This window comes from Chaetodon auriga, chromosome 4, assembly GCF_051107435.1.
Source record: "Chaetodon auriga isolate fChaAug3 chromosome 4, fChaAug3.hap1, whole genome shotgun sequence".
Taxonomy (NCBI): Eukaryota; Metazoa; Chordata; class Actinopteri; order Chaetodontiformes; family Chaetodontidae; genus Chaetodon; species Chaetodon auriga.
In genome coordinates, this window is record NC_135077.1 from 19,478,293 (window position 1) to 19,504,238 (window position 25,946).

The 25,946-nt window shown below is 42.4% G+C and overlaps 2 protein-coding genes and 1 non-coding gene across 11 annotated transcripts in view; 1 reads left to right on the forward strand and 2 right to left on the reverse strand.

The window, feature by feature from the left end:
* Positions 1-66: 66 nt before the first annotated feature.
* On the reverse strand, positions 67-3,967 carry rps3a (ribosomal protein S3A). The gene is made up of 6 exons (XM_076729287.1): positions 3,871-3,967; positions 3,088-3,191; positions 2,532-2,719; positions 930-1,138; positions 476-585; positions 67-236 (listed from the first exon to the last, which is right to left on the reverse strand). Exons 1-6 carry the CDS (start codon positions 3,930-3,932, stop codon positions 109-111), a joined length of 801 nt encoding a protein of 266 aa, XP_076585402.1. The 5' UTR covers positions 3,933-3,967; the 3' UTR covers positions 67-108.
* On the reverse strand, positions 351-421 carry LOC143320226 (small nucleolar RNA SNORD73). The gene has a single exon (XR_013077142.1). It is a non-coding gene; the product is annotated as a small nucleolar RNA SNORD73 (small nucleolar RNA).
* Positions 3,968-7,668: 3,701 nt separating the features above from the next.
* lrba (LPS-responsive vesicle trafficking, beach and anchor containing) overlaps positions 7,669-25,946 on the forward strand; it is a 174,559-nt gene continuing 156,281 nt past the window's right edge. For 8 of the 9 annotated variants that reach the window (XM_076729263.1, XM_076729267.1, XM_076729268.1 and 5 more), the window contains exon 1: positions 8,288-8,581. In XM_076729263.1, the coding sequence (XP_076585378.1) occupies positions 8,396-8,581 (186 nt within the window). In that variant the 5' untranslated portion in view covers positions 8,288-8,395. Of the gene's footprint in view, positions 8,582-25,946 lie in introns of all 9 variants that reach the window. The other variant, XM_076729272.1, reaches the window with a different exon arrangement.

Consider the following 25,946-nt stretch of genomic DNA (forward strand, 5'->3'; position numbering starts at 1 on the left):
CAAATCTCTCATTGCTTGTGTCTCTACTAGTCCCATTACTGTATGCACAAAACCACAAGATGAAGGTTGTTGGTCATTTACATTTTTTATTAAATCTGTCTGGGTGTTTTAGACTGTCTCCTGGATGGGGGGCTCATAGCCATCAGCCCTCTCCACCTTGGCTCCAGTGTCGTCACCGGATGCCTTTGCAGCACTGCCGGCACCGCCCTCTCCGTGGAGCTCCATCAGTTTGCCCACTGCAACAGAACACAGAGCCTTTAATTCAGGTTCACAGGAAAAATTTAAGCAGCAACAAAGTCAATCTTCACACAACTGCTGAAAAACAGATTTTTTTTTTCTTCTTGTGAGGGAACATCAGCTGATCTCAAGGGATGGTAATCAGGTGATCATCTGGGACCGAAACAGTTTGTCATCATGTGTTCCCTCAGGAAGACAGATCCTCAAGTATAACCAGTGTTACAACTGCATCACTTACACTCAAACTTGGGCTTCTTGAGCATCTTGACCTTGCGGACGTAGACGTCGTGTAGAGGGTAGATTGACTGGCAGGCCTTCTCAATGTCCTTGCCAACACTGTCAGGGATCCTGGAACACGACAATACGCGACAAATTAATGCAAAGGCTAATCACAATTCAAACCATTTTCAGAGACAACGCTAAGTCTGCACAAACTAACTAAACAAACATGTTAAATTATGCTGTCAGGATGAGAAAAAAAAAAAAAAAAGAACGTTAAAATTTAAACTCTATATACCTATACAATACAAAATGTAATCTGTGGCATTTTCATTAGAGGCTCATCTTGAATGTGCAATGAAGACTGATATTTTGGTAAAGCTGCCCTTTAATTTCAAACAGTCCTCTGTAAGCTGATAAAAATATTTGAACAAGTGGTCACTGCGAGGCAGGAGAATCTGTTCGTGACTTACAGCTTGTTGACGACTTCCTTCAGGTCGTTGGTCTGGACCTCACGGGTCATGATCTCCATCATCTTCTTGCGGATCTGGCGGACCTGCTGGTGCTGGGCGTAAGAGGTCTTTCTAATCTGGTTGGTGCGCTTCTTTGTGAAACCCACGCAGAACAGACGCAGAAGGTAGCCGTCGGTGGTCTTCACATCCACATGGGCCTCAATCATGGTCTGAATGGGAAGAGCAGATAAACACAGATTAGACCTGACGAGGAACATTTGACCCCAAACAGTCTCAACCTCTCACCTTTCCGTTTGTGGCAGTACCTGAATTCCTACACCTAAACTGTGAGGCGAGCCAACTTCTGCTGTGCTCACCTGGCCTGCACCTGATTCTTGCCCCATTTCCTTCTTCACACAAGACATTCAGTTACTAGGAGGTGAATAATATTGTAAGACAATCCCTCCATATTGTAAGTACTAAAACTATTGCAACCAAAGTCACGTGTTGAATCCAGTAACTAAACCTTTCTTCCACCAATAAGCACCTTTTATCCAACTGCTACATCAACCTAACCTTACTGTTCTTTCATGGTCATAGAGCTCAATACAAAGATAGCCTGGTGGTGTTGCAGGATTAGGAAAAAGTTGCATCCCAAAATCAAAACAAGTCTTTTGGCTTCACTGCTGAGGTAGGATGGAAAGTTTCTGTGAATTGTCTGTCGTTTCATCCTATACAAATACTGAGTAAAGCTACACAACAGAGTCTAACTGAAGCATTTCGACTTCGCTTCTAAGGAACCAAGGACCGAAACCGTTTGTTTCTTATGGCTTGTCCCTTCTGAGCTTCACTGCAGCTGCACAGTGCACAAACGCTATATCACTGCCGGCTGTGACAACGGTCACATATTGGGATGGAATCATGACCCTTCAGCAGAACTCACTTAAGTTATTGTATAAAACACCTCAGTCAGTTCCCCCAAACTCCAGGACAATTTACACCTGATTCACAAATAGATGATTTGTAAGAAGTTCCTTCTTGTTCTTCCTGTGGTTTCACCAATATTCTTATGTGGTCTTAAAATCCTCCGCTCATGAAATTAGTCAAATGAATATGGCTGCTTATTATTCAACAGCACAAATGAAGTTTTTATGCTTTTCTCAAGACAAGCATCTATGCTCTTTTCTAGCAGTGTCTCCACAGCTGCATTCAGAGACTCTTCTGTACCAGTTTACTACTGATAACACCGGAGTAGTTGATCAAGCACCTACAACTAGACAAGCATCATTCTCCAGGTAGTCCACAGATTCAGACAACTGAGCCTCCAGTTGCAATCCAACTTCACTTGTACACCAACCACCGCTCCTAAAATCAGCTCAGCTTGTAGGTGTGCTGGCCCTATCTTTTTTTTTTTTTTTTAATTTTAAGCATATCAACCTCACAATCATCATTTTATTGTAGAAATGATCAACTTGTAAACAGGGCAAGATTCTGAATGTCAAAGGATGGAGGACTAATAAGGATCTAGGAAGTACTGGTTTGGTAATTTGACAAAACTCACATTGGCTACAGTGACATTTTCAGAAGAACGTTCAATAGCATTCATGAAACCATGATCATTACCTGCCACTTCTTGACCATGGAGCACATCTTATCGCGGGTCAGGTCCATGCCGTGGAAGTTGGTGAGGCAGTTCTTGCCCTGAACATCCTCGGTGATGAGCTTGAACTTACGGAAGGCCACCTCATCGTTCTGCAGGTCAGCGAGGCTCACCTCGAACACACGTCCTTTCAGACCATCAGAGGCGATTCCTAGGTGGTTGCGAAAAACATGAAAAGGTTAGAAAACAGGCACACCACTAATGACAATGCCTGAAATTACAGGACTCTTAATGATGGGAAAATCAACTAATTGAACAGTTTCACACACTCCCATTGTAATACCAAAGGTTTTCCAGCATAACCAACACATGGGTGTCCTTTTAATTAAAGATCCTACCCTTCTTTAAAATTTAGAGCACAACTTAAAGTTTTATTCCTAAATTTTATTTTAATCTCATTCATCCTGTCAGAGACACTGGCTACGCACAGAGTTTGTCCTCTGCCAATGATAAGATAATGTACGGGACAGAGCTGAATGTGAATGTACACATATTTAAAGAGAATTTATTCAGACTTACTGGTTCCCTGAGTCCTCGTAACCAAGGTCTTGCCAAGATTGCGGATGTTGAACATGGCCGGTGCCTTGACATCATACCAGTCCTTCTTGGAAAAAGGGTCCACACTGCACAGGAATAACAAGCAGAAATGACAGTTCACTCATCAGCACAAACCAGAACACAGACGGGGGTTGTGCAGTGGGCTTGCGAGGTTCAGGGCAGACTCGCTGCTAGCAAGCTAGCTAACTAAGCATGCACCGCAAAGGACACTGATCCCGCGAGCAGGTATCATGGAGGATTAGCGTGTTTCAAATCAATTCACAAATGTCAGCGATTTCTTAAACAGCACGGCAGTATAACACAGCCGTGTTGTTATTTTGTGGACACTACCATTATCCTGATCCGTACTAGCGTTTGACTGCCGTGTTGATAGGTAAGCTCGGCTAAATCGAGGCTAACATTTGGTAAGTTAGCCTTTCGCATGTAACGCGACTGGTCGTGTCAATACTGCTGAACTGGTTACGGTATATTTTTATGCGTCCGTAGACAGAATCTCCTTGCGATACAATATGTAAGTATGGTCATCATAGCTAAATAATTACACAGTTCTACAGCGCAGACTAAAGAGACACAGCATGTTACAACTCCATCCAGCGCCACAGAGGCCGGCGACGACGAGACTAGCACCGGCCAAGTAACATCCATTAAAAATCGGCTTCATCCTTTAAATTTCTTGCACCGCAGCGACATTTGCCAAAACGGCAAAACCTGTTTCGTGTCATGAAGTGTGAATTTGTTACTTACATCTTCTTTTTGGCACCTTTTTTGCCGCCTTTAGTCAGCCTCTTATTCTTGCCGACTGCCATGTTGGCTACAGGGAGTGAAAGAGGAGGAAGCACGAAATCCCGCGATAAATAAAGAGAATGACCGAGGTTGTGAGAGTTGCCTTATCTCGCGAGTCCTTGTAGCTTCTTTTGGCGCCCTCTGTCTGACAGTCTCATGCAATGTCTGTTTACCAGGTAAATAACTTTGTTTGTGGTGTCCAGGGAAGCCAATAACCGCCATGATGGTTTTTATTCTTAAACAACAGAATATCTAACTTTGAAATACTGAATACATTTCATTTAAACACCAGTGAATTTATTATGTTTGAAAGACGTCTTTCTGAATTTACCTGTAGTAGAAAGTTGAATAGATTGAAAATAATTTAGCCTACTAAGGACAAATAATCATGCCTAAATGAAATTCTACTCTATAACTTAATGTCTTTTTATTCATTATTTGATTAAAAAAAAAAAAAAAATTAACAATCTGGAAAAATGACTAAATTGATTAATTAATTAAGCACAGATTGCAATAGACCACACTGCATTAATTTAAGGATGTGATCATTAATATGTGATCTATTACATATACAATGCATAATAGTATATACATCATGCTATAGCCAGAATGATAGACTTAAAATGTTATGCTTGGATGGATTAGACTTCATTTGAAATAAAAAAGACAACTAATATTGGATCAATACTATATTTATATTAAGATTTCTAAAGACTTCCATCAATTTTTGGCATTAAATTAGAGGATTAAATAATTATAGAACAATGGACTTCAAGGGAAAATATGCAAAATACTTCAGATAGAACATTCAGTTGTGATTACATTTCATAATTACTGTGGATATTAATGTCTTTGTAACAGTTTGTTACAGGCTGTATATCATGTGCACCACATATATTGTGTTTAATTTGTACTTTACATTTATTTTAAGTACCCAGTTACGGTGCAACGATTACTTGGATTACACAATAAAAGAAAACCCATCGCCTGTGAGCAGGCAGAACCTGTCTCTGGGTGTGTTGACGCTTCATGTGGGTGTGTGGTTTGTTGTCCACCCAAACTGTAACAAAGAGAAGAATTTTGTCTGTTAGTAAATTATAATCAAAGGCTAAAAAACATCTCTTGTATGCTTGTTGTGTACAGTGTTCATGTCCAGTGTTCTCCTCAGACTGTGAAATGACTGTTAATCAGATCGCATTCATATGTTCGTATCTAAACAAGTAATGAAATTCTGATAAATGCAGTGTCTCTGTGCATGCGAGAATTTATTGGGAGGTGAAAACTGTGCAGCCATTAGACAGGAGCAAAGACACTGCAGCAGAGACACCCTAAGATGTCCATCAATATCATTCTTATGCTTCAATGCAGCTAGTGGTGCCATTTAAAATCTTTTCCCCTTAAAATATTTTGAGGCCGTACAAATAACATCTGAAGGCACAGGGCTACATTCGGCATTGCAGCTGCTTCTTTGGTTTTTCAGTGTCCTCTTCTACATTCATATTTGCAGTTTTTCTGTTATTTAATCTAAAATCACTGCTGCGTTGTTTGAAACAAACATCAAGAGTAATTTGATGTGTTTAGATGAATCCTCTGAGCTTTTGCTCAACACAGTCAGAGTGTAAATCTCTTGGCAAGTGTTCATTGATTTAACTGTTGTCTATGACACTAAATCATTTGCAGAAAGGATTATCTTCTGCCCAGATAGTAAGACTTTTCAACAAGATGGCAGGAAGAGAGCAAAAGATGATTGCGGTAAAACGCTGATATGTCACAGAAAGCCTCACTTTCTCTGGAGCCCAGTTAGAACAAAACATGGTTCATGTACAATTCAAAGGTCAGTGAAAGCTTTTCAAAGCCTTATTTAAGAAGGTCTACCTTTAGGCTGCAATGAACACGTCTGCTGACTTCAGATCATTACATCAGAGACGAGGCCTGCGTCTCATGGGTGGTGCTGCTGCTGGCTTCCATGACTCCCAGGGTCCCTGAGGGTGCAGCTACACTTTACTGGAAGGTCAGTGGTAACAGTGACGCCAGCTGCCTCTGTGGCAACAACACTCATAGCTGCTCAGCCATGGTGCAGACCAAATATGACATCACCAATGAGCAGAGGCAGCAGAAGACAAATACTCTGAAATATGGCCGTGGTTTAATAAACATAGAGTACATATTGTGGATTTCCAGCTTGGGTTTGATTTGGATATCATGCAATACTATGCATGGATGAAATTGGGATCTCCCATCTATTCAGATATGTAAACATCTCACATGGCACAGGTTGTCAGTGGTAATCTGAAAAGGCAAGCAAAGCAGAGCTGTCACTCTGCTTTAATGTTTGGTTTCCACTGCCTCCGGATGCAGATGTCTGTCAATGTGCTGCAGAAGAACAAAGTTCCAAATACATTGTAATCCCCTTTTTGTTTATTTCACATCTTAAAACTGTGTTTGGTGTTTGTTTGCAACATATTAGACTTCTTTAAACAAAAGTTTCCCTCTGGGGCTCATAGTACGGCACAATAATGTACTCATTTATGCCATTTTTCCACCTGTCACATTCTGAGATGTGATTTTTATCTACAGCTCCTGAATGATTTAGATTTTTTTTTCTAAATTATTGAGCTGCTGATTAGTTGTCAACTATCAAATTAATCTGCAACTATTTTGAGAATCAATTAATTACTGTTTGAGTAATTGAGACACTGAATATTTTCTCATTTTTTTTTACTCCTCTATGACAGTAAATTGAATATCTTTGGGTTTTGTCATGTAGTAGCAGGTAAAGCTCCCACTCTGCTCAGCTTATTAACTGGTGTAGTAAAGGCCAAAGTTCCTTATTTTATAGCAATAAAATACTACAAAGTCAAAATCAAAAGGTCTTCAGTGATCTTGTCAGATTAGCAGTAGAAAGCATTATTTTTCATATTATTATTCATTTCGGCCTAAAAGAGAAGAAAAATCAAAGTGAACTTTAGTGAAAGAAGTGTTCAGATTCTTTGCACAAGTAGAAATACTGCTACAGTGTAACAATACTCTGAAACTGATGGTCTACATTCAAAATAAAAGTGGAAAAATTGCATTGCATTTGTTAGCATTGCATCACTGGATTATTACCGTGGCACTGATGTACTATGAACAGCATTTTAATGTTCCAGATGCTCAAGTGGAGCGTTAAATTTTCCAATCACGCACATTAATCAGCTGTTAACCATCTGCACTGCTGTCTCTGGAGTGTCACACACAAACTTCACACTTTGTTTTTGCTCAGTGCAATAACATATTTCATGATAACGCTGATAATCCACAGAAACAAGACACTTGCATTTGTTCTTGTACTTCAGCTGCAGTTTATTTAAATTTCTATACAGTTTCTAGTTTATAACAATGCCCCAGATTTCATGAAATCATAATATTTTCCAATCTTTATCTGCAAAGTAAGTATAGCACTGAGATAAATGCAGTGGAGTAAAAAGCACAATATTTAGCTCTGAACTGTAGCCGAGTATTAGTATGAAGAAGCATTAAATGTCAAGCAGAAGTACCTCTAAATTGTAGTCAAGTAGTAGTACCTGAGTAAACGCACTGGGTTTCTTTAAACCACTCTCCTTACATGTCATAAATCGAAACATGAGATCCTGTAACTGCATATGTGGAACTGCTGTCGGTTTTCTCTGGGTCCCGGTGAGTCGTGCTGAAAGGCCACCTGAGCGGCACACCTGCCACTGAGCGGAACAGCCTCCGCTCCCCACTGCGCATGCGCCGCTCACTCAAGGGCTACACTGTCATGGCGGTGACGAGCTGAAGCTACCGGGGTAAATCAGGAAGAGAATGCGGCGCAGCTGGGTGAAGGCTGACATTTAAGCAAGTCCGTGGAGTTCGCCGGGGAGGACCGAGCGGACCTCCGTCCTTCGTCGTCTTCCGCCGGAGCTGCTGACGGACTCGCCCCCTCCAGTTTGTGAGTTTTTGCCGCTGCCAAGCGCGCTACCTGTCAAGTGTCTGGACTCAGTGACAATAGCAACTTCCACGGCTGCACGGAGGCATTAAAGTCGCCGTAACCTCGTTTACCGTTTGTCCGAGCGGAGGAGAAACCGGGTTAAACGCGAGCTCCGCTTCACCTGCTTCTCCCCTCGTTACCTGCAGCACTCTTCCTCACGGCTTTTAGCGGCATTAATCCATCCGTCTGCTATCAAGTTACGGACCGGGGGGAGCGGAGGAGTAGTTCACTGTGGAGTCAAGCGGTGACATTTCCAGCCGCGGTGTCATCGGCTAACAAATTCTCTTTGCGCCTTTTTTTTTGCCCACTTTCGAGGCTCATTCTCCGAACAGTTTTGGATGGGGAGGAAAACGTTTGGTTTGTGTGCCCGCAGACTGTCAGCAACTCATCTGGAGGGGAGATAGACCTCTTTCTCCTCCGACATCGGCCGCTCTGTCACCGTTGGAGGTGAACAGGTGCCTTACCTGTGAACGCCACCTGTCCCGTCCTTCCTTAGCAATGGCTAGCGAGGAGACAGCGGGCGCTGCGCAGCCAGGTGATGGAAAGGACGGGAGATCGGGCGCCATGGCGCTCAATCCCGGAGTGCCTATCAGGGGGATAAGGATGAAATTTGCCGTGCTCGCCGGCCTGGTGGAAGTTGGGGAAGTTTCCAACCGAGACATTGTGGAGACGGTGTTCAACCTGGTAAGCTGATTATGGGAGCTCAGCACAGGCCTTAGATAGCGCTGTCAGGCTGTAGTACTGACAGTGACATCCAAACGTTTGGAAAAGTCTGACATCACCCTCATCTGCATTAAAAGGCGTTGATGAGCTTGCAACGCTTTGCAAAATTAAGAGAACAGCTCAGAGCACGAGCTGTTTTAATCTGACTCTAAGGTGAGCAGCTCACACTGGAAACTGTCAGGGGTCATATCTTAAATTACTTTTTAACTGCGTGACCTGCTTATCCTTGTTGGCCTTATTTCAAATAATATATTCTTTATTTATTCATTCATTCACGCTCTCACACTTGATGTTCTCATTTGACATATTTCTTATTATTTGTGTAATTTTGCAAGCATTTTATGATTTTATACCATGTTTAAATGATTTTCTTTTAAGGTCTCTACATATGTACAGCATGCGATCAAAGAAAAAGCTCTCTGTTAATCAGTTTTTAATTGAATACGACATGATGACCGGTGTCAGAAGAATCGTCATGGCAGAAAAGCTGTTGAGGCAAATCAGCGGGTGCTTTTTGTGACATATCCAGGTCAGGCGGAGTGTGTGTGTGTGTGTGTGTGTGTGTGTGTGTGTGTGTGTGTGTCTCTGTGTGTGTGTGCGCGCGCGCTCTATCTGTCTACTACCTGTTGGCCACCCTGAAGTCATTATCCAGCTTTTTCTGTCTGCAGCCCTGATAGCCCTTTGGCTGCCCGAGTTGTGAAATGACTTGGCAGCGCCTGTACGGGAATGAATGAAACTTACCAGTAACAAGGAAGTTAAGCGTGAAGGAGAGAGCATGCTCAACTAGAGCCTGGCTGGCGAGTTGGGAGGAAAAGAGAGGGAGGTGAGGTGAAGGTGGAACCTGCAAAACTGCTTTGTCACTGTGGCAACACAATGGAGGACTTTTTTTTGTGTGTCTTGGAAAAGAGAGGCTCATCCCCCTTGTCTGCAGTCACCAAATTTACTCCAACACCAACCCCCACAGTGGGTCAGGTGAAACTGCAGTAGACATGCTTCACCTCATGAGGCTGCAGCGCTGTTAAACACAAAGCTCTTCCATCAGCCAACCAACGAGCCAACCGCTCGCTCTGTACGGGAACCAGCAAAAATTTAATTGATTGCCAGGACGGCTGATTTATTGATCATCTTATCACATCAGCTCAAGCGCTGAGCCGTTTCCATAGATTGTACAAAACATGGATGTAGTCTCCGTGACGTCACCCACAGGTTTCTGAAGGGCTGTGGTGAAGCTCAGTGACAGTGTCGCCATGTTGGTGGCGCCTGACAAACTCCTGGTTAATCCAAAAATGGGCAGAGATGGAGCTGCGGCGGGCTGAATGAAGCCTGGATGCTGAGACCAAGCAGCTAGCTGTCACTCAAGGCGGCCATGGCCGTAATTATGCAAAACTTTAAGCCTTAATATAATTTAATGGAGGGACTCTCTTACTGCCATGAACAGGGAAATTAGCTTTAGACAGCAGACTGTCAACATGTTTAACTCTGCAGTCGAGTTGGGCCCTTTAATATGGGGGTCTGTGGGGACTGACTCGCTTTTGGAGCCGGCCTCAAGTGGAACTGCAGTTTTTGGCACGGCCATGTTGGCTTCATTCTTCAGCCCCGGTTGTTTGACAGTGACTTTGTTCCTCAGTCACTTGCGACTTTTTGTATATTTTGTATTTCAATGAGCTAAATAAGAGCTGGGAGAGTTTGACGGCAGTCACTCAATTCTTGCACCCTTGGTTGCAAATCAGTTTTTTTCAGTCTGTTTTTAACGAGCAGTGCTAGTCGTGACTTTGGTTTTAGATGGAAGGATCACTGGAAGGTATTTGCAGTTGCACAGTCCTATTAATTCTGTGTTGGTTTTTTTTTGCATTTTCTATCTGGAAAACTCATTAATATGGCACAAAAAAATAAGCTGGAGAGACAGCCAGACATGTGTTTTGACAGAAATATCAGTGTGCATCAGCTCTGTGTCCCTGGGACTCCGTGTTTTAGCACAGTTGGTGTCATTTTAGGGCATTGAAAAATGGCACCATGCATTTCATTATTCTTACCACCCCCCATGCTCTGACTCTCCTGCCCTCCACAGGCTCTGCTCACCCTCCACTTGGCTGATAACATGATTTACCCAATATAGACCAGATTCTTCTCTTTAGTAGCGTCTCAGTGCTTGAGTATTTGGTTAAACCTTGCAGAGTTTCCTCAAGAGAATGATCTAAAAAAAAATGAATATCGTGACCCAGAACACTGGTTGTGATGGCTCGTGACACATGGGCTGGGGGGATACTAACACTAGCATTCACTTGTCTTTATTTATTTATTTATTTTTTGTAAAAGGAGCTCATTATGCTGGCTTTGCTCTTGCCTGAAGTCACTAAAGAGGGAAGCTGAGTGTATCGTGTGGTCTCATTTAGTTGAAGGAGCTGTACCTCACACATCTGGTCCACAGTGCATCTGTTTCAATTAAAAGTGAAAGTAAAGTTGAATAAAGCAGAGGATGACGTTTATAACAACTAACAGTTAATATTTAAACCGGTGTCATGATGGTTTTTAATTCAAAAAATGTGTGAAATAACTACATATAAATAGATAATTAACTACTTTTGTTTGGGTTTTTGCTGCAAAATGATCTCACTATGCTTGCTCAGAATAATGTTGTTGCTAATGTTTTTATCGCCACCTGCTGGCCTGGCATGCTTGTTTGAGCTTTTCAAATCATTTTTGTGTCTTTGTGTGTTTGAAGACGTTTTGTAAATCGAAGGTCGTGTGGACAGGATTTTTTAAACGAAGGGGGGAAAATATGGTGTGGTCAAGGCATCAGTTGTGTATTATTAAAGCCCCTACACACCTCTATTAGTCCACCCACACAGGTGTTGTCACTTATGTTGTCTGACTAGACCTCTTCTCAGGTCTGTGTGGGAGTGTGTAACAACAAAGCAGAGCTCCATCACCCTTCAACCTGAGCTGAGGTCTGTTCAGCCGCAGTAATTGAAAACATCTGCGTGGCTTTGCTTGGCCTTTAAGGTTTTATTGTTTACAGTATTTTTCACAGTTTTGGTTAATGTCGGAAACACGTAGGCTGCACATATTTGGTTGTAAAAAGCTTCTTTAAGCGCTTATTTTTACCTTCTCAAGGCTGCAATAAGCAATCAAAGGACTAATAATAATTTAAAGGGCTACTCCCAATTCTACTGAGAGTCAGTGGCCTACTTCACAGTCCTTTGCAGCTTTCTGTCACTGTGATCTCATTGTAGAGTTTGTACCACCAAAAAAGCCAAAACCATACTGGTTGAGATGAAATGCTGGGCAGCAGCTTCCAAGCCCACAAAATCACACAAACTGATTATATAGTATGCTTCTTGCACCGCAAGAAGTGTGGTGAACGAAGCCGAGCATGTAGCAAGCCAGAGAAACCACCGGAGACCTATTTCTGGCAACCTGTCAAGCTTCAAGTCCAATGGTCACTGGTGGTTTAGACCTAGTCTGGTCTGCCAACTCTTGAGAAAAATATCTGGGAAACTTTGGCTTAGTAAATGTTTGACTTCCTTCACCAGCCACCCGCTCACTTCAGTTTTCAAGGCATGCAGCATGCAGTCAGTCTGTGTGAGCTCTTGTGCTGGAAGTGGCAGCTCACAGTTTTACAGGAAACTACATTGTTTTGTTTTGTTTTGTTTTTTTTTTGGTTTGCCCAGCTAAGACAATATGCTGAAAGCGGCCAGGAGCCGCAGAGAGGGGTGTTAAATCAGTTGGGTTGTGTGCAGCAAACGTTACTGACTGATGTATCCGTCTACTCTGATGTCAGTTTCAGTTTAAGCTAAGGCAGGGTTAGCCAGTTAGCGGTTAGCAGGCAGTTGAACACGTTATGCAAACACAGTTGTCTGATTTAATAGTTGATAATGACATCTGTAGGATGATGGATGAGACAGAAGTGAAGGTTCCCCAGTGACAAAAAGGGGTGCAAAGGTTAAGGCGCTGTTGTCCTTATGATAATCACATGATTATGGAATTATAAAGAGAATGAGCATTGGCTGAACTGAAAGCCGTCATTTATTGAACAATAAAAATGATCATGTGATATCAGCTCATGTGCTGTATGGGGCAGTGGAGTCTGCTATATAAGCTGATTTTACTGCATATGCTCATATTGATAGTTTGACTGTCGGGCATCCACACGTGTAAAGCATAGAGTAGAGCACTGATTCATGTGAAGCTGCTGACTGCCAGGTGACACAGGAAATGGTTGAGTTTGTGGTGTGCAGTGTAGCTTTGACTTTACCTGACGGAAGGTCGTAGACTTGGCTGCTAGCTCTGTGGAGAGCAGTGGAAATCAAAGCTATCCTTGCGCGTGGTCATAGTTCATGAGCCTTACAAGCTTGAAAGATGACATAAAGATAATATCTGTGTCCTTTGGAAGTGCCAGGACACAAAAATCAGTTCATCCCTGTCCCAGAGCCTCTCAGACCAAACTGATTCTGTTGTGTGACTGGACTGTTTGGAAGCAACTTATCTGATTATGTAGAATGTAGAATTTTTTAAGAACAGGTCTCATATTTTCAAATGTTAGTGTCTAATTTGGGAAAATTTCCCCTGAGCTGCGTTTATTAAATCTATATTGGGCTGTAGCTTCAGTATTGGGGCTGTCACTTTATCCAAAAGTGAAGTTTGAATGAATTACACTAGTCTAACATCACTTAGCAGCTGTATTAATGCATGAAACTAATAATAATACATTTAATTTCTACCGTGTTGACTTTTATTTCATGGCTCCAGCTCCATCATGAGATCCTCAAACCCTAAACATTACCAATGGGCTGCGTACCCTCGCGGATAAATCTTGCTATCTTATCGGTAGTGGAATTTTTATGAGCTTGTAACGAGGGGCGTGCTGAGGATGAGTGTGCCGAATAGTCGGCAGTCAGATGAGATGGTGCGTTGCTCTGCTCGTCTGTAGTGCCTCCGCTGCCTCACTTGAGTGGCAAACTGGAGGTGAGCCTGCAGAGTCGCCGCCGTCAGTCCAAATCTCCGCGGCTGAAACGGGAAGCTAACATGGAAGTGTCAAAAAGTGCAGTTCCTCGAATGGCCACTTGAGGCTCGCTCCAGAGCCGAGTCAATCCCCGTAGACCCCCATGTTAAAATGCCCAACTTTACAGCAGAAGTGAACATGTTTAGCAGTATAACATTACCAGCTCAGGTTAGCGACAGGTCGATACTGCGCGCTGCAGGTCTAGCTGATTTTTTTTTTTTTTTCCTTTTTACTGCGCCCTCTGCTGGATCACAAGGCAAACTACTCAAAACAGTTTGTTGCGCTCATAGACTGTAAATTATGCTTTTGAACAAGTTATTAAGGTTTGACTATTAACTTTTTTTCCTCCACATTTGAACAAATATTTGAGTTTCGAATAAAAAGCGACAGTCCCAGTAGCTACAGCTTAAAAGTCTTGTTTTTCAGCTCTGTAAATATTTTATGTTATGTGCTGGTGTTCAGTTTCCTTTGTAAGAGCAGAAGAAGTGGACACCTTACTTTGCTCTGGATTTCAGGCTTGCTTTCACTGACTTGTGTAAAGAAGAAAAATCTATGTAGTTATATTTGCTCAGTATTATTTGATGTCGGCTTTGGCTGAATGTGCGTGGTATCTGTCCGATGGCGAGCCGGTGCCCACTTCATCATCCCATGTATTGATGTTGACACAGAGATCCTCCTTTGAGATAGGCTGTCATCAGTGAAATTCATTGTTCTAAACTGCATCTTCCCTGTGCTTCTTTAAATAGTCTACTTAGTACCTTTCCTGCACACCACTGCAGGGCAGAATCATGCAAAGCAGCTGCGCTCTGGAATTTATAATCGTGAAATCGATTTTTACCAGTTTTACTTCTGGTATCGGCAGATGTAGGTTGTGTTTGCATCCACTAACTAGGCACTAAGAATGGCTGCACTTAGATAGTGAGATAAGTTATGAACCCTAAGGTGTCAGACAAGTTTTAATGCAGCCAATTTAGCCATTTTTGAACACTTTAAAGACCATAAAATCCCATTTTCCCACTTATGCCTGTTGTTATCTAGCCCTGGAGATGGTTTGGTTACGCGTGCAAAGGTCTTTTGTGATTCGGGTGTACAATTTAACGGTTTAACTTTACAGTTTTTTTTCCTGCATGCTCCTCCTGTGAAAAGGATACAGCAGGAGTTTCATGTGATTTAGGTGTACTAGTTAAAAAATGAGGCCTTTCAAATCAATAACCACTGCAGTAACGTTGGAGTTCTGACCTTGGCGATCAAGATGGCAGCTTCTTTTAAGTCCCTGCCAGCGTGCGTATGATGTAGATGGGAGTGCAACAAACAAATCAACAAACTAGCCCTTCAGCTGCACACAATAACACCAGTGGTAGCGGACTGAGGGCAATCCTTGTCCTCTCTCCAGGCATGCTTTGCCCTCTCTGGCAGTAACAAAGAGCCCTCTAATCTGACACATGAATGAAACTCTATCTGCTTCTCTCAGTTATCTGTCGCATCAGCCCGATTCCATGGTCACACCTTTTTCCTTTTTCTCCACTGTAGCCAGCAGCAGTTTGAAGCCCTTGAGCGGTGTTGTCTAAATAAGCTCGAGCATTGTTTTATTTTCAGCTACCTCCAGTGCTCGCGTCCATAAGTGAACTTTGTTTGTTCCCTAAACGAAAGTGGGCATTTTTTGTGGCCTTTGCACCATTTTGGTTGTAGGATCTTACTGATTGTTATCTCAGCGTCCACCCAGAGAGCGTCTCGAGGGAGAACGCGCAGGTTTGACTGGCCAGCATGGCTCAAAAATGACGAGGACTGCGGTTTCCTGCTTACTATACAGCTCCAGAGACACTCCAGTAATCGTATGCCATTATTTAGCTCCCAAGCAGATCAGATAATGTACCCATCATGCCCCATCACCTGCTGTGTGATGCCAAACAGGCATACGGCCTGAGGATTCAACTGTGTTTGAAGAATGAGAGTCGAAAAGCGAGTCAACTGAGAGACTGTAAAGTCTGAGGCAACACAGATTGAGATATTTGTTTGAGAAAGCCTGAGATACAATTTCAAGGCTTTGTCTGAAATAACTCTGCAATGGTATTTTTTTCTTCTCTAATTCAGCAGAAATTTGGTTGGACTGTTGTCATGAACATCTTTTTATGGACACAGTGTTATGAAGGCTTGCTCCATACGGCAGTTTGGTGCTTAAAGCTCGAGCAGCTAATGTTTTTCTGTCGCTTTTTTGTTATTTTTGTTGAAATTCTCTTTACATCCCGACAGCAATTAGTAAATCAAATGCTTTAAAGAAGAAAACTGGTATCTCTGCCCGTTGCATGCCTGTAATAAGCCCATCCAATGGTTTAATTCAGCCTGTTGGAGGAGTGGCTTTGGAGGGAGGCCTGTTGGATGTTTTCAGTATCTATCTTATGGTTGTCGGTTTCTCCAGCGTCACCAACCCCAGCTTTAACTAGCTGAGAGCATTGTTTTGTCTTTTCTTCCTAATTGCAGTATTACATATGGACAGCTCCATTGTTGTCCGTCACAGAATTTTGATCCAGCACAGAATAATCAATTAGCGTCATTGTCTCTACACGTTTCAGCGCAGCGAGCACGTTGGTAATTATTCGCTTGAATTTGCTAATTTATTGACTAATTATTTTATGCTCTTATTTGTAGACTAATTGTTTGTATGTACTTCTGGTAAACAGAATGCATTTCCTACCAGACATTGTGCTTTCCAAAAACCTGCATAAAGTGTTAATAGAGAGAAACCGCAGTAGTTGTTTACTTGAAAGTTTTAAAGTTGTCAGAATACATACTAATTATTGTGAGGGGGCAGACCTTTTGAAAAAGACTGCAACTTGTTTTATTATGATGCTTTTAAATATGTGGCTTGGTGTTCCTCATTCTTTGGCTTTGAGTCAATCGATGAAGCCCTGTTGCTTTGATGAGTGGTGTCTCTCAGCCAACAGCAGACCCGACTCTCCATGCAGAGCATTCAGCTTCAAGATTGCTGTCACGCAAGGTTAAATTGCTGAGTGTTAAGTGAAGGATTAACCAGTCACAAATCATTGCTCTGCAGATTGCTGCAGTCACTCGGCCAGTTTTTAGGAAACGGGGCCATAATGTAGTCCACTTCTTGGCCTACATCTCTCCTCTTATTGTTTCTTCTATAAACAGAGCCAGCTCACAAAGGCATTTTAAGAGAGAAGCTGGGAACAGCAGCTGTCGGTGTATGCTGTCAAAGAGCAAAGGTCTGTAAAGCATGTAGGCTAATACTGAACCCCTCATTGGAGAAATGGTCCTTATGAAACTGCTGTCAGTGAGATCTTTGCATCATCACATGGACACTGATTCTGGAAGAGCTTGTTTATGGTGAGGAAGACACCTCAGGGACAAACTGTCTGTATAGATCCCACTGAAGGTATGTAAGAAAACACCTTCAGAGTTCAGTTAGAACGATAGTTAAAAGATGGATTCTCAGTTGTAAATAAACTTTATTTTTTTGGGTCTTTTCGAGGTGATAAGCTGAGCCAAAATGTCCAAAAATCCATGTTGGCAGCAGCGTGACAGTGAGGGTAAATTTCCTGTGCTTGTGCTTGCTGGCTGTCAGTGGAGCTGTTTTAGCCATGCTTTGTTGAGTACAGCTTTCTTTTGAAAGAATGTTTTCTCTTAGTTGTTGATCAGTCGGCTTTGCTTCTCCGTTTCGTTCTTTTGCCTTCTGTGTAGAGGGAACATTTCCACGACTGACCGAATCCTGCAAACAAAAAAAACAACCCTGTGGTGTGTCAGAGCATGTATGCCCTCCTCTGCTGCAGCCCCATGCATAGTGCAGCGTTAGCTTTAAGAACGTCCACACATTACACACACAAACACGAGGTACACCTCACCGGCACTCTGCTCGACCCCCTCCCCTGACCCCCCCCCATCACTTTTCTAGTTGCTTATTCAAGTAAAGTTCACACTGGCAGCAGGGACGCATCTGTCTGGATTAATTCAGCCCTACAGTTTTTCAAAGAATCTCATTTGACCCTATGGCAGCCCTGTGTTGTTGTTCCTTCAGCTTGTCCAATGTTCTGTATGCCCCAAAGTGTCCAGCCAACAATACCCCGCCCAGCTCCTCAGGGAGACGTCTCAGGGCGCATCCTTACCTGCTGCTATTGGGCTTCGTAAGCCAGTCACTTACAAAATATCTCATATATTTTGTGTTGTAATGGTCTGTTACAGACTTCTGGTGATACACTCGGGCGACGCTATCCCCAGTGATTGGGCTTTTATGATGTTTTTTTCATACAAAACCTGACCTGGGTTGAGCAGTACCAACATCAAAGCTCTGGAAAAAGCTTGAGTTAATGCTTTTGTAATTATGCAAGCTATGCAGCTTCCCTGACTAGCAAAGTTTAGCTAACTGACTCGTTGTTAAAGCGTTCTCGCTGAAAGTCACACTTTAGAATTTAGGTTCTTTATGTGCTCAGATATTAACTGCTGACATTTGTTTGGTTGGGTGTGCAAACCTGCAAGTTGCATTGGACAAACACCTTTAGACCACAGCTCTATAACTGCTGTGCATAGCTTCATTTTTGACCTTGGTCACGAAGCTCAATGTCATTTTTTTTAAATAAAGATAATGTGAGACTGAAAATGCACAAGTGATTTGAACTCCCAAGACCAGTACTTACTGGTTGCACACAAGCACACACCATGCAAGCACCATAACTGCTGTCAGCTTAATGTGCTAGCACAGTGGTTAAATTGGCATGGTGGAACATTAGAGCAGAGCTTTTGGCTAAACAGGAGGCAATATTAACCTCCTGGCCCGCTATCTTCTCTTCACAGTAGGGGGTGTAATGATATGCTAATAGTGCTTGCCTGCTAGCCAAGTTTCAGTGTAGGCTGCTGAAGAAGGTGTGAATATTAAAGCATAATATGAAATGCTGCTCCTTTTGTAAAAGGAGCCTGAAGGTGTTGGCACACCTTAGTCCCTGTGGGGGAGATTTCTCAAGGGAAAACACAATATCATTCTTAAACGAGATCATGGAAGGGATTAATGCAGAGTGTTGAAATCCTAACACATGTTTTTCTTCTCGTGATTTTTCGCACTGTCTTCTACTTTTTTACTTGTTTTTGGCACATGAATTAGTAGTATATACTCTCTGATTAAGCAGACATGTTTTTAAGGCTCATGCTGATAGAACTGGGAATCTGGAAATGGCACATTGATGCAGCTTGGTCTGAAAACCAGTGCTTTTTATTTCCAATGAAATTCCACTTTGTTGCCATCATCCCTTTGTTTTTCAATTTGAACGTCACAAGAGATTTATACCCTGCTTTCCCTCAGCGTAGGGCTTGATGCCAGACCCCTGTACCATTTACTCAAATTAAGTCAAGTTTGTCATGTTTTTAGCAAAACTTCACAAGAAGCATTTAACAGGAGCTGTGAGGGGCTGTTGAGTAACTGCTGTCCATGCTCTGACATTGAGCTTATAGCAAAGTGCTCTTATTCTTATAGACGCCTTATCGTTGTGAGTTAACACAACAGCCGCCACCTCCCTATGGTCTGGGAAGGATAGGCCTGCAGAGGTTTTAAGATGATTCCTTGATTGCTTTCATGAGTATTTTTCTATGATTCCATGCCGTTGTTTGTAGTAAGCCCTTGTTTAGTCCATAATGTGCATTATGTTTCATAGAGGCACAGTGCAGCCATGACCCACTGTGCTGCAGACACTCTGCACGCTCTCAGCTTTATGATTTCATACATCGGTGGAAACTATGTTTTACCACAAACAAATCAACCTTTGTCTAACAGGACTGTTGCTGAATACTGACACAATAGTGACCATTTAGAGTTTTTTCTCTCTTCCTGCTTGAAAGCAAATTCTCTATTTGCAGCCTCGCCTGTGGTGTATTCCTTTGTATTACTTATGGGAGAGACTGCATGATTCTGCTCTTCTTAAGGGATCATCTGCTTTCCCCCAGCCTTTACTTGTGTGGTAATTTACTTTGTCCATACGTAATAGTCAGCTATACTTCTGTGTTGAAATTGTGCTGTTGAGGTGAGGCTGGTATAGGCAGAGGAACCTCACCCTTTTGATGGCATCCATGTACAGTTTGCAGGTTGTATGTGCATCGAAGAGCAGATGGCACAACCATCCAAACTTCTGCCCTGACTGGAAATTTGGAGGTGTGACTGTGTAAGCTTGTGTGAGACTGAATGGCGAAGATAGAACAGGGCCTATTGATTGATGGCTTGGATTAGGTGTCGACAGAAAGAGGTCTGTGAGCCAAATCTGGCCCCTCAACCACATTTATTTTGCCTCTGTGTAATCTCAATGCTTTCCTCAGTGTGCTGGCTTTCACTGTAGCGTAACTTAATTGCACACCCACTTACCTGATCAAGCAAATCCCTGATTCCTATCACTCCCATGTCTTTAAGTTCAGATATTTTACACGGCTATAGGTCTCGGCTGGGCTGCTGTACAGGCTTGGAGAAGAATTCAAGCAGTTATAAATCTGTTTTCTTACCAGAGAATTGGAAATACTGCTCAAACAAATGAACATACATAACACAGATGCCTGTATCTACACTGCACCTGAAGGCTTTGTAGGCTTTCCAGTGAGCAGCCTAGAAAAAACTGGCCCCTGGACGAACCTGACTGTCGACCCCTAGATGGTTCCTCTACCCGTGACCTGCTTTCACACTCTCTGCATCAGCAACTCATCTGTTGCCAAGGTCTGGCATGTAACCTGTGGGGAATACAGGCACCACATAAGCGAGGCAGCCCATAAATAAATACTGCAGTCAAATGTGACCCACAGCTCACGGTTGATAATGATCCGGTTCTGTCTCGGCAGCTTGGAGAGGATTTCTGAGCAGACATTGATGTAATAATCTTAACTGTCTCAGATGTGGTCAGTCAGTGCTGCCCGGCTCTCTAAACTCTTGTTTATGTCACATGGTTTACACTGCAGCTTGGTGAGTTTTATCTTCAACTTTTCAAGATTTGTTTCCCACAACTAAAACTTTCTTATAAGTTAGAGTAATTGATTTCAAAGTAACTCGGCGCCTTCTTTACTAAACAGCCAAGCTTTGCTCATTACTTACATTTAATTCAATGTGAAGTTTCCAGTCAAGTTCTGAAACTGTTCTTACCTGAAGTTTACTCAAATGCTTTAGCTCCCATTTTTAATCTGTCCCAGGCACATTGATTTTTCTGTCAGTATCGAGCGAACTGGGCTGTTTCAAACAGAAATGAAAAAGTTTGAAAAGTTTCAAAGATTGCGATGTTTGGTTTAGGAAAGCTTATTACTTTTATCATTAGGTCGGTGTATCAGGAGTCGTTCTAATATAGTATTTTAAAAAAAAAAACTCTTCAAACATATTAAATTACATAAAAAAAACGAGTTCAGCTTGACTGGCGGTACAATCCCAACGTTGACAGATTAACTCCTGGTTTGTTTGCCTTTTCTTGAAGTGCCAGGCTCTACTAGGAGGAGGAGGAGGACGAGGAAAGGTTGTGGAAGGTGGAGGAGTGTGCACAGCCTTAATTAATGACCTTGTTTTGGGTACGAGGGTGAGCTGAAGGCTGTGCAATCCACACCCAGATATTTGATCATCTGCCAGGACCGCAGAGTCGGCATTTCTCTCTCTTCCAGTCATGAAGAGGAGGAAAAGTGAACCTGTAGTTTTTCTAATATTTGATTAAACTTTAGAACAGCTGTTCTCTTTTTATCTAGATATCTTACCCAAATTTGTTCCCTCGCTGTTGGCATTAATCTTTTAGGTACTGAGTAGTTCTGGTATTTCCAGGATGTTGAGCTACTTACAGTAAATGACTGAAGACAATCCGGTTTACCGTCTCTTGACTGTCACTTCTGATTGGCCGTGTCCTTTTGGTAACCATTTCTACCTTTCTTCACGCCTGGGAACAGTAACGGGTCACAAACTGAATCCATACAGTCAACTTGAAAAGTAGGAGGCATGTGAGAGTGTTATTTAACACCTTTTGGCAGGTGTACATGTATTGTGACATCTGTGTCTTTCATTCTGGTTGAGTAATTTCGTAATGACTCCTCGCGTTGTAGGCGGGAAGCAGAGATTCAGCTTATTAACTGTGAGATCTATGAGTAACACGTAGTGAAGGGAGAAGCTGTTCATAGAGGCTGTCTTTGATTAAAATCACAGACCAGACTCCAGTATGTAGCTGTGTGTCTTCATGACATCCAGTTATCTTCAAAAATGATCATTTTGGTAGCATGAGCAACCACACATCAGGATATTTGGTCTGACAGTATCTGATAAGACCAATGTTCGGTCTTCCTCTGTGACACAATAGATAAACCAGCATTGCTTCCTATTATATAGAATATATCCTCTGTTAATCCACATCAAACATACGCCCAGGAGTCCTTTTTAGATGTCAGAAGAATGATGCAGTAACCCATGAACGGTGCCTGTCGCAACATCATGCATCAACCGGGCCCTCAGACGGGCAGCACCTGGTCACAAGCCACTGAGAGCGAATGTTAAAAGGTCGTGTTCGTTCATAGCGGAACATCGCTGGGTTATCGGTTTGGCATCTTACATCACGGATGTTTCATTGAATTATGCCCAAGTCACCGGGGTTCAGCAAGTTTTGGTTTCCCAGAGGCACCTGTCTCTGAAACACCCAAAAACATGGCTGTCTCACTGCATTTAAAGGGAGTTTTTGCATTTCTAAGCCCTGCAAATCACATATTCTTCACTGCTTCTTCACTGTATACTTTACTGTACTATATATATGAGAGTGGAACTACCCGTTCACACTCGTGCATCTGCACCCAGAGCCTTTAAGATCAGCCTTTGTTGACCAGAGTTCACAGATAGACGGAGGAAGCTGCAGTGACAGTTATGTATGAGCCACAGGAAGCCGGTCGGAGTGGAACAGCTGCATTCGGATATGCTGCACGCAGTTTCCTGGTTTCAGGGTTTCCCTCAGGAAATTGTTTAGCTGAGGTGCCGAGCTGCCCAGATCCTGACACATATCAAGTCTTGATACATTTATTCAATAGATAAAGGCCTAAACTATGGCCAGACTCCTTTCAACATATAGCATTCGCTGTGTGGCATAGCATCTCTGCTCCGGTTAATGTTTTATACCATAAAAGAGCGTAAATTTTTTATGTTAGCGGTTCAAGTGCAGAATCCTCCTTCAGCCATAAAACACTGTGAGAAACCCTGACATTTCTATTTTTAGCAAATCAGATAGTGGTTGTTAGCTTTGTGATTACATCCTTTTCAGTATGAAATTCCAGATTTTTGTTCCTTGTTTCTTTGTTGCTTCCACTGCAGCTCAACAGGAAAACGAGGAGGGAAATCTGAACTAAGAAGACTCACATTTTGGAAGATTTATCTAAGGTCGACAGCTCAAACATCATTTTAGCGTCAGATAAACTTTCAAATACATTTTTGGACAAAACAAGGAGTGTAGATTTAGTCTCTAATCGCTCACATTGAAAGTATGTGATGATGGGATGATTAAAAAAAAAAAAGCTGTTTACACTGAAATCTTCACAGGCTAATGATGGTTAGTCCTTCATGATGAAATACTCATTTCACTCCTTCATGCAGCAAGGCAGGCTGGAACTGATATTTATCTGCTTACTTCTTCACCTTCTCTGATCCAGCGGCTATTTTTACCACGCAGCACCAGAGCCACTGTGTAAACCAAAGTCACTGGTGCTGTGAAATGAAACTCTTTGTTTACCTCACGATCAAAGCGGCTCATTCCGGGTCTGCTAACTGGAAGTCGCCTCACAGTCGCAGAGAAGACACATTCTCCGGCATGAATTTATTTAATGCTTGACATCTTATTCCAGACAGAAGCCACGTAAAGATTTCCTGAAGAAGAGAGCCACACAGTCAATAGATCACGTTCGAGTGGGATTTTATTTTGAAGATCTCATTCCAGAAGTAGACGACTTTGGTTGTCAGAGTTGTTCTGGAAAGTTAAAGATTGCCCTAAAGCCCGGACTCTGATGTCTAATGAGGACCATTTCCTGAAGAGCCATTTCCTTTTGTTGACAATAGCAGCCACCCTGTAACGTAGGCTGCGTTGCCAGATAGACAGTACACATTTTAAAGAGGTTTGTTATGCAGTACGCTGTATTTAAGGCTTCATTTGTACTTGTAGAAGTCCAACTGCGTGTACTTGCACCACTCTGTGACAAACTGTTGCTGAAGATTACATCCCTCCCCATCCTCTGGGGTTAATTCCTGCATTGCAATGTGGAGGAGACTTAAGTGCAGTTCATTAGAAATTGTCAGTTATATTTACGGATGGCAGCGTTATAAATAGGCGGCTTTTGCAGGAATGCTGACATGCTTGAAATATCATCACACATAGCACTGTCACCACGTGAAACGGAAGGATGGATGGTGTCATTTTTAATGTAATCTAAATCCTCTGGCTGTGAATGAAATGTACTGCGGGTCCCAGCTATGTAGTCGCTTTCCTTTTGTCTTGTTTCGGTCTTTGTTTCTCCCATCACACTGTGCACATGGTTTACAACAGGATAAACGATGTGCAATTGCGTAAAAGTATTCAGTTTAATGTAATTCAAAGCAGCGTGGGGTATGCACGCCAATTATATCCATGTGTCATATGCCGTTCTCTGTGTGTTGTGCTAAACTTATGTTCTTAGTCAAACAACAAAGGAGACGTGTCGATGAGGCTGCTGCCGAGGCATTATCACATTTAATGTAGCGTAAGAATGACTCCCAGCCGTTGTTTGAAACAAAAGTTTGGCAGGTTGCCCTTCTGAAGATATTCTTAGAAATCCAGCTATTAAAATATCTCTCCTCGTACTTTACCTCTCCTCGCTGTCTCTTAGTGTAAGGAAGGAGGAGAATGTACTCAGCATGGTCAGATGATCAGTCTTCCAATTCAGCATTTATCAATTCATCAATAGTGAGTGAAAGTCCGGGAATAATATAGCAGTTAGAGCTGAATATTTACCATTTGTTCATTAAACTCAATGTTGGCTTCCAACACTAAAAGAGTATTTGGTGCCACTTCTGGGAAATATTCATGAAGTGTATTTGGAATACAGCTTGTTATATATGAAGTGAGTGAGTCAGGTAAAAACCCATTGAACCATTGTGTTCCACCGTCCCTGCATGCATAATTGTCACCACTTTACCTTGTACTCCTGCTTTGTCAAAGAGCAGCAGGCTCATCCACCAGGCGGGATGCTGGCGAGATGTTTTCTGAATGCTTTCAACAACAAGCCACAATACGAGACGACAAAACCGACAGTAAACCATAATTCTTCTTCAGTCCTGGGGCTTGGTTGTGTATTACAGGTGGTTTCGAGGGAGTCTGTGTGAGGTGGGACAGCTGCAGGCAGCAGTGCTAATATAAAGCATGGTAGACACACCTTTAGGATTTTTCCTCAGTTTTGCACATTTCAGTGTAAAAACACAGTTTTGTTCTTTTCTAAACTTGTATGATCCCCTGATCTTGTCGGGTCTTAGTAGTAAACTCAAATATTGCCAAAACCACCAACACACAGTCCACACTTTGCTTGCATTCTTTGTCCTTTGCTTCCTTATTTGTTTACTTTGGAAGTTGGTGGACGTCCATGTCCCGCTGACACATGATTGGCCGGAGGAAGGAGATTCCACCAGCCAATTGTGTGCCAGATATTTTGATTTGAAGGATTTGACTATATATGATATATTTGTTCTTAGAAACCATTCCTCATATTTTTTTTTTATCCAAGACAGAACTGTAAATGAAATCAGTTCAAAAAACTAGAAGATAGCAGATGAACCATGTTCATAACCATCATTACATTTGGAAAGATCTTGCATGTATTCTAAATGTTGGTGCCTCATCCATTGAAGTGCTGCTCATTCCTGAGAAAATTAGGAATGTATCTGTAACCAGAGCATGATGTAATGCATGCCTTTCGCCTCCCTGTTTCCTCTCATCTCCTCCATCAGAAGCTCATTCCCTCCTATCAGCTCCAGCACCATGGGGATTTGAGTGGGACAGATTATTTGGTTGACCTCCCTATGTGCTGGAGCCATTTCAACGTCTCACATCAGCAGCGAAGAGCGCAGGATTATAAGATGTTGTCATATCACGAATCATGTTTTGGGTCGCCGTGATGGATGTTTCAGTTTGGGCGGTGTGGAGAGGGGGGCTCTCGTGGAAGAATAAGCCAAACCGCCTTTAGTTTGACAAGATGGCTCGTTAAAAGAGATCCAGTTTGAAGAGTTGTTGAAAAAGTAGGCCACTGATGTGTGGTGAAAGCAGGGCCACTCTGACAGCCCGTTCGTCGAGTGTTTTGTTGCCTTGTTTTATTTTACAA

Excerpts from the sequence above, each read along its gene's own strand:
- rps3a (XM_076729287.1), bottom strand. The coding sequence starts at position 3,932 with ATGGCAGTCGGCAAGAATAAGAGGCTGACTAAAGGCGGCAAAAAAGGT. Across the intron at positions 3,192-3,870 it reads AAAGGTGCCAAAAAGAAGAT|TGTGGACCCTTTTTCCAAGA; the intron begins GTAAGTAACAAA and ends ATTCCTGTGCAG. Across the intron at positions 2,720-3,087 it reads TACGAGGACTCAGGGAACCA|GAATCGCCTCTGATGGTCTG; the intron begins GTAAGTCTGAAT and ends GCAACCACCTAG.